At 40.8% G+C, this 8,969-nt stretch overlaps 1 protein-coding gene across 1 annotated transcript; it reads left to right on the top strand.

Moving 5' to 3' along the window:
- The first annotated feature begins 4,163 nt into the window (after positions 1 to 4,163).
- On the top strand, positions 4,164 to 8,699 carry gpr184 (G protein-coupled receptor 184). The gene is made up of 2 exons (XM_042487281.2): positions 4,164 to 4,772; positions 7,077 to 8,699. The coding sequence occupies exon 2, from the start codon at positions 7,119 to 7,121 to the stop codon at positions 8,151 to 8,153; it is 1,035 nt and encodes a 344-aa protein (XP_042343215.1). The 5' UTR covers positions 4,164 to 4,772; positions 7,077 to 7,118; the 3' UTR covers positions 8,154 to 8,699.
- The last annotated feature ends 270 nt before the right edge of the window (positions 8,700 to 8,969 follow it).

The raw sequence follows: 8,969 nt of genomic DNA, 5'->3' as shown, positions 1-8,969 counted from the left end.
TTGTCTTTCCATCCATCTGGTACGTTCTTTTGAACGCAATTTCTCAAGAATACCTCAAGAGAATTTCTCAAGTTTTGCACAAACATTCACTTGCAACGATGAGCTGATTAGATTGTGGTAGTCATAGGTCTTAGATCAAGGTCACTGTGACCTCATTGGTCTCATTCTTGTGAATGTGATATCTCAAAAACAGCCTGAGGGAATTAGTTCAAATTTGGCACAAACATCTGGGTAGACTCATGAATATACTGATGGGGTTTTGGTGGTCAAAGATCAAGGTCACGCTGACCTTACAATCATCTCATTCTTGTGAAAGTGATATTTCAAGGACACCTTGAGGGAATTACTTTAAATTTGACACAAACGTTCACTTGGACTCAACGATGAGCTGATTTGAATTTGGTATTCAAAGGTCACGTGACCTTGCCACCATCTCATTCTTGTGAATGCAATATCTGAATCTTTATTCAAGTGAGTTTCCTCAAATTTGGCACAGATGTCCACTTAACAAGAATGAACTGATTAGAATCTAATCGTCGAAGGTCAAGGTCATGGTAACCTCATACAACATGTTTATGGCCATGACTGTATAGATCTTCTGTGTGTAAAGTATCTGTTAACATAGACATGGACGTAAACTGTAAGTACAACATGAGTGGTGAGCGGAGGCATACAACCGTGTGGCTGTATATCTAGTTTTTAATCCTGAGACAATACTCACATGCTCTTTGAGTTATTAGTTTCTGTAATATTTCTTCCTCGTAATTCTGATTGTTAAAAGATCCCCTCCTAATACAATTTCAGTGTAACAGAACAAACGGTTTCCTTCTTGTATAATCACCTGGCACAGCTAAATGAGGAAACAGTCTGTGGCTGGCCAATAGGGGATTTTGTACTAAAAAGGCTATAACTCTGTGAAATACCCATACAATTAAACCAACACATCCACAAAATGATTGTGTATATCCATTAGTCATGCCATTTTACCTTGAATTTGTGAAGAAAAATTTCTGCTATGCCTACAAAAAGCAAACATATTGATTTATTGATTAATTAGGGATCATGCTCAGCAAAACTATATCAATATAAATTATTAGAATATTTACAAACTCCCACACAACGCTTGCATTATAATCAAAGTCTAATGTATCCAGTCATATAATCAGTTCTTCCAAAAACCCATGCATTTCTTTTTCACTAAAATCTTATCAAAAACCAAACCAGAAGTGAAACTTACCTACGCAAACAACTCCAAGAGTTTTCTGAGAAAAATACAAGTGTTTCAGAAGTACTGCGCACACAACTGGATAAATGAGACTTGGGTTATACTACAGGAGTGTGAGAATTTGTAAACTGACACTTTGATATAGTTTTGCTGTTGTTAGGGCGGTCTGCAATCAATTAATAAATCAATATCTTCGCTGTTGTCTACGGAGCTATGTAAGAAAAAAAATTCTTCACCAATTCAAAGTAACACAGCATGATTAATTGATAAATAAATGGTCATTTTTAGGGTGAGGCACTTATTGAAACCTCATACTAACTTAAGGTGAACCTGGTATATCAATTTTGTTGTCCAGTTCCTCTTAAAGAAGGAAGGGGTCTCTTCAGTATGTCCAGAAGGAATAGCGTCTGATAACTCTTTCAGTGTCCATATGGCCTTTGAGTATTGACATGGACTATACAATGTTGCCACATCCCGTCAAGTTAATGTTTGAACTTTGAAAGGAAAGCCAGATTTTGTTTTGTAGTTGTAGTTGTTTTAGGATTCTGTACACTTTTCTGTTATCCTGTAATTGTGTTCCTTGGAAAATGTCTGTGTATGTTCTCCGAGGTTTCTTTTAAAGTGGCATCTGGACTTGTTAAGGTTTCTTGAGGATGTTTCACCTCTTCTCCAAAAGGCTTCTGCAGTTCTAAAAGTTTACTGGCTGAGGATTATAGTATCTTGGAAAATCCACAGTTTGATTCATACATACATATGAAGTTTTGTAGCTTTAAGTCTGGCTAATAAAGACTTGAGAAATGATTTCAAATAATGAATATGCTGCAACCAAAGCCCCTCACCTTACAAAGCTCAGCATACATTCAGTCTTTATGCTTCATTGATTTACAATTCTTTCTCTCTATCGCAGCCCCCCACCCCCACCCCCAGCTTCCTCTGACCAGCTAATTATGGAGGTCTGCTCTTGTAGTTAAACCAATCAAAATTTGCCACAATCTCTAACACCGTATTATGTTGTTGCTGTCCAATCTGTTCTCCTCTCTGCTGCTGTCAGCTTTAATTTTAGGCAAAAACGTCATGCTCTCCTCTCCCTTTCACCTCCAGTCATCGTATCCAGTTTTCAGATCGAGCTCATCAAAAGTCCACGCCTCATCACATCTACATCCACAGCACCCTTTTTATATCAGCACCACTACTACCAGGGGCGTAGCACCAAATTCTAAGCCCCACGCATAAGCAGTCTTTCTAGATCCACATTTTACTCATGCACCATTTTAACTTTTTTTTTTGTAAAGTCAGTTTGCTTTCTTTGTTTTTCCTAGCTTTCTTGTTTTGTATAGAACCTTAATCTCCCTTTCTTGGGGAAAGACACAGACAGTATACATCAGTGGTGCTCTAGTGGCAAATGCAGTCACCTAGTGCTAGGCTGGACTTAAAGCACTTTGGGCCTTTATGGGGTGAGAGGTCCCTCAGAAAGCTTCTGTTATACAATGTTCAGCCTTTTAACCGATTTCTTCAGCCAATTTTAACCCTATTAAGCCTTAAGCTAAATAATAAAGCTTAATAATAAAAAAAATAGGGGGAAATGTAAAAACAAATGTAAAAACAAATAGAAATGGGTGGCTTATATTTTGGGTGGAATTCCTGGGATTGTGTTTTGTTGTGTGCTGTGGCGGGGTTCCCTTTTTTGGCTGTGTTGCAGGGGCTGAGCGTGGCTTCCAGGTGTTGGAGCTCACGGTGCACTTCCTCACCTGCATCTCATCAGTTATCAACCCTGGCTTAAAGTCTGCTGCTTCACTTGGCCCCGGTGCCAGATTGTTACCTCCTTACATGTGATTAGGCCGCTTCACTTTTTGGAAATTCGCATTGCAACTAGTGTCAGTGCTTAGTCTACGAAGACCTTCTTGTTCTTGCTGTTTTTGTGTGTTTTTTCCATTGCCTTTTCCTGTGAGTTCCAGCTCCTCGCGACCGCCACTCCCGTTCAAAATCAAGCCATTCTGCTCAGGTTTTACTGGGTTAATTTACCCATGGCTCCAATAACTACATAAGATTTTAAGCAATGAAAAAAAAAGTTTCTATCGCACGCTTTTCGAAGGGCTCCCCCCTCCCACTGGGTCCCTGGGTCCCACTATGACACCCCTGAACACAGTTCCTTAATCTACTATAGTTTCACCGCCCCCTTCACATAAGTGAATCATGATGGGGTCTAATGACCAAAGACTGGTCACATGTCCCATGCTTTTGTGCACATGTAAGTAAATACATATTCAGTCACTCAGAATAAGTATCTCCTGATTTAACTCAGATAACCTAGATTGACCTGTTGGCTGAACTACAACAGTAACCCACAAACACATTTACTAACCCCCTGCTTTCGTTTTTTCATTTCAGAGCCAGACTCTGAAACCCTCACTCAGTTTCTATAAATGCAAGAAAAAAAAGGTGATGAGTGAAGGCGGAGGTGAGATAAGAAAGCCCCTTTTAAAATATTTTATGGTAAGCGTCATCTGGAAATAGTATGAAGCATTTCCTCTTTATAACCTTCCTCCCCTGTACCCCCTTCAGCTATATCTGTAGGTATGCATCCTTGCTCATAGGAAAATATATAACATTCACAGCTTGTGTAAATGTTTATTCAACACATTAACAGACTGACTGCAGGCACCCATCAAGGATTCTCTTCATTCACATGAAAAGAGCCTCAGATGTTGCACTGACTGGCTTATTCTGGGCAAATTACTGTATCTGATAACCAAACTGTTCATACCACTGCCTGGTACAGAACTCATAACATGTAAATCTGCTCTGCTCACATCCATACTTCAGGCTTTTTTGTCTATAGCAGTGAAACGCTTAAAGTGCTTTAGTTTCATTACACTGAGAACAGAACACAAGTTGTGTGACAATGGGAATTTACTTTGAGGAAAAAGAATGTTTTCAGTTCCAAAGAAGTAAAACAAAAGACACATCATAGTTAATAATTACACAAGTTCACCACAAAAAGCACATCTGTGCGAAAGTTGACTGTCTGCTCACACAGTTTCAGTTTCCCCTGTATACGGTTCTTTCAACATTTTTTTTTTCTGCCTCATAGGAGTATTAACATCTGCATCATATCTGATCCACCACAGTCTGGTGTGTCTCCCCACCCCTGAAGTGCACTTCCTCCGTGCACGTGTGCAAAACCAAACCTCCCTCCTCCTACATGTGTCTTCCCCTTTTTGCACTTCATCTCATCCCTTACCCACTCATGCTGACATTTCAACTGTGGCTGTCAACGGCAAGTCATCTGACAGTAAACAGAGAAGACGATTAATCTGTGGTTATTGTGTCAGCTGATGATTATCGAGTAATATTCGAGAGTACCATGTGGGACTATAGAAGCTTGCCTGCATGTCAGCACCTCTGAAGAGTCTCTTCTCTGAAGCTCGTCCTGTGACCCTCCTCGACTGATCAAACTTGAAGCAGCTCCGGAATGTGTCTGAAACTTTTCATCCGCTGGACAGCTTTGCTTAACAATTAAGACACACCTCTTACCAAAAAACAACAGGTAAGGTCATCATTGATTACAGTTTTGGATGTAAGATGTTGAGAAATTATACTAGACTTGAAAAAAAAAAAGTGAAACAGTAAAACACATGAGGAATTTTTTTTAATGTTTCACAGGCAGGGTTTTTGAGATATTAATTTGGAACCTCACTTTGTTTGCTAGTTTTCTTTAAGTCCACAGTCAACTATTGTCAGGGGAGAGATGGTATGCTTGACGCTGCGTGGCAGAAATAATTAGGCTAGAAATGTTGATTCTCTGCAGGGTTGAATTTTTCCTGCTGCTCTCCCAGTGGTAGTCACCTCAAAAGGCTGGAGAGTACATTTAGAAAATGTCTGGCAAGCTGAAAAATCACAAGAATATATTGCACAGGTGGACTGTGACAACTTTGAAGCATAGCTTTGGTATTAGGGAGGTAAGCAATAAAACCTAAAATAAATCATATTTTTTCCATCTGCTTGGAAAGCAAACAACATTCCTCTTGAGGGAAGAGGCTGAAGTTCCACTCTTTCAAAGCTCGACTGGTGACAAGGCTGTGTAATAACAAGGCTTAGTTCGGTTTATGATATTAACAAACACATAGTTGGCCCCAGACGAAGAGCCTGTAGCTTGGACCAGCAGTGTACAATAGACATGTATTAGGATTATGTGATCAAATACAGAAACAATGCTTTAGAAGATATAAGCCTATATTAAATGTGAAAAGTAGAGATGAAACATTTTTACACAGTTTGGGCCCATTGTTAGTTAGAGGGGAAGATGTGTGGTTAGTCATAGCAACCAGACTGATGACTAAACAACACCCTACAAAAAATTTTAGAAAGGTTCTCAAATTCATGAGCAAAACTTTCCGATACTGCAGACAGTGCAGTTTCACAACCCAAATTATTTAAAACATAATTTATGAATAATCCATTAAATCAAACCTATTTCCACATGCGCATACACACAAAAAAGCAAGCACACACACACACACACACACACACACACACACACACACACACACACACACACACACACACACACAGAGAGAGAGAGAGAGAGAACACATTATTGTTCACTAAGGATGGTCTGTCTCTAAATGGCTTCTCCATTATTGAGTTTGGATGGAATAGCCTATCTCTGCCCAGACGTTAATGGCATTAGATGCTTCCTGAGCCTATAAACACAGCAGGGCCGAGCCTAAGCGATACAACAGAAGGTAGAGAGGAAACAAATACCAAAGAATGACACTGTTATGCAGAAAAAAGGCACAAAGACGCAGATCACAGGTTTCATTTCCTTGAGCTGAAATCTCAGAGACACAGGAAATTGACAGAATAAAATCTCCATATTAAAAAAAGCTATTGGGGGCTCTTTTACATAACAAATAGCAGCCACATAAATGTGGTAAATTATTCCAGGGAGCTACACTGTGGCTTTTTCATTAACCATTCTGTGATGACATTTAGCTGTGCGGCCAAACCTTTTTGGCCTTTCTGTGCCATTTTCATCAGGAAGCATCCAGACTATTTACTGGGATGTGTCTGTCTAACAGACAGGAATCACACCCACAGCTCTGTGACGAACTGGGAATGATCACACGTCCATAGTGTAAATCAAGGAAGGAATGAAATGATGAATTCATACAGGGCATTAAGAACACATTACGTATTCAAACCAAGCCACGTTTAAATGCCTCTTGTCCTGGAGGCTGCTACATCGGACATTAAACTGGATCGTCAGCCATTCTCTGTAAGGATGTATTTAAATTTGCAATAACTGGTTGAGTCTGTTTGTTTCAGCAGAATCATAAAGATTTAAGTTGATTTTCACCGACTGCAATAAAAAAAAAATGCTCACTTTGCAAGTTCCTGTCTGCCACACAGATTCAGACCATTCAGGGAAATAAGTGCAGCAATTTATGGACAGTTTAACATAAAGCAGCATCAACATAGGGCATTAGTGCTTAAATGCTTTCTGTTTCCATAAAACCAGGACTAATATGAAAGAAAATGCATGAATTGTTTTCTCTAGGCAGAGCAGTTGAAGCATTGAGGAGGGAATTTTGGCTCTCAGTTTGTACTGTGGGTGTAAACTGTTATCGTCAGGGAGCACCTTTGACTCTGCCTAAGCACCATATGCTGCACAGCCAAACTACCTCACCTCACAAGCATCAGAGGACAACTGAATGGTTTTATCTTTTGAACTCACTGAAGCATGAAATAGGGTGGGGAGTACAAAATGTCTAAACTGTACAACAAATTTTATGGTATCGTAAGCTTATGCATCCTTGTCAACTCATCTAATTTTTTTTTTTTTTTACAGTTAAATTTCTGAACAGGAAACAGAAAGAAGCCTTAAAGAAGAATGAATGTCACAGTCAAACTACAAACCACAAACCTTACTTCGGTGTGTGTAGATATTGGTGACAGTGTAATCAGTGACTTCCTGATGTCCGTTTACATCCTGGCTTTCATCTTTGGTTTGATCTTCAACGTGCTCACCCTGTGCCCCATTTTACAACAAGTGAAGCGCCAAAACGTTCTTGGCATCTTCTTGCTCAACCTGTCCATTTCTGATATGCTGTTTATCTTCACTATGCCCCTTTGGATCAACTATTACCGGCAGGACCACCACTGGAAGCTAGGTGTCATGTCCTGCAATGTGGCTGGCTTCTTCTACTACTCCAACATGTACAACAGCATTTACCTGCTGTGCTGCATTTCTGTGGACCGCTGCCTAGTGGTCACGTACCCACTCCGCTCCAAGACCCACCGCACATCACGGTACGCCTGGGCACAGTGCGCCACTGTTTACATTGTAGTGATGGCGCTGCACATCATGGTGCTGGTCAATGACAATCTTACTGACGCCCATGATGAGGTTAACAACAATGACCGTTGTTATGAGACTTACCCCATGCCAAAGCCAGTCGCTTTGTTCAACCTGCTCAGAGTGGGTATCGGCTTCCTGCTGCCCCTGGTGGTGTTGGCAGTGAGCTACTGGAGGGTGCTGGCCACTGTAGGACAGAGCCCCGGCCTGAGTGCTCAGGCTAAGAGGAAGGTCCGCCTGCTGTCTTTTGGGGTGATTGGCATCTTCTCATTTTGCTTTGCTCCATATCACATTCTCCTGCTCATACGCTCACTGGTCTTCTACAACAGTGATAACGTGCATCGTGAGGGAAGTTACTGCCAGTTTGAACAAAAAATGCACTTTTTATTCTCATGTACGCTGGCCCTGTCCAGTCTGAACTGCGTGGTGGACCCTGTGCTGTATGTGCTGGTCAGTAATGGAGTCCAGGAGGAGGTCAAGCTGTGCTGGAGGAGGCATAGAGGGACACAGACGGGGGACTGTGCTCTGACTGCATACAACAGAGGAAAGGCTAATAGTAACTTAATATAATAGTGAGCTGAATGTGGGTGGATAAATGCGCTTGTGCCTATATGTGTGTGCATGTGCATACATGATTATGCATAATACTGTAGCTGTTTAAACTTAGGTTTTCAGAGTGAGTGAATATTTATATATTCCATAATCAACCCTTCATGTACAGACAATCAGATGAACTTTGAGAAAACCACATTGCTGCCTTGTTTTTTTTCTTTCCTCATTTCCAGTAAGGCAAAGAGAAGGGGTTGAGTAACATGCATCTCAGCGAATTGTAATTGGATTGTATTCCCAGGTTCTGCTTTCCTAAGAGATCTTCAGTGGCAGCCCCCTGTGATGTGAGGTTGGACACTGCTGTAGTTGAAGAGCACTTATGTTTTCCTTCCAATCTAAACGAGGATGTGGTGATTGTAATTGTGTGGCCCTGGTATAGCTTAAAGGGGAATTGATTCCACAGCATGCCACCCCCCCTATTTATCAGCATGAACATGTGCCTTTATTGTCTAACCATCAGTAAAAGATGTTAAATGTAAATCCAAATAAAGCGGTGGTTTGACTAGATGCCTGGCTTTTTGGTTGTTTATGTAGCAAAAGTGTGACAATCAATTTGCAGTCGCTGTTTATACATTTCCACAGGGAGGGAAGTCCTTGAGACGAAAAGCCCATGCAGGCACTTTGTCATTAGTATCACACATAAATATAATAATAGATCCAGCACAGCTGTGTGCTACACAGGCGTCAAGTGGGTGAAGGCCTGTAATAAGGAGGTGTGTGTGTGTGTGTGTGTGTGTGTGTATAAGAGAGAGAGAGAGTGTTTTATTTCCCACAATG

This window comes from Plectropomus leopardus, chromosome 6, assembly GCF_026936395.1.
Source record: "Plectropomus leopardus strain MGB_pleo_1.0 chromosome 6, ASM2693639v1, whole genome shotgun sequence".
NCBI lineage: Eukaryota > Metazoa > Chordata > Actinopteri > Perciformes > Serranidae > Plectropomus > Plectropomus leopardus.
The sequence above is the reverse complement of the archived record's forward strand: the minus strand, read 5'-3'. Positions and strand labels throughout refer to the sequence as shown.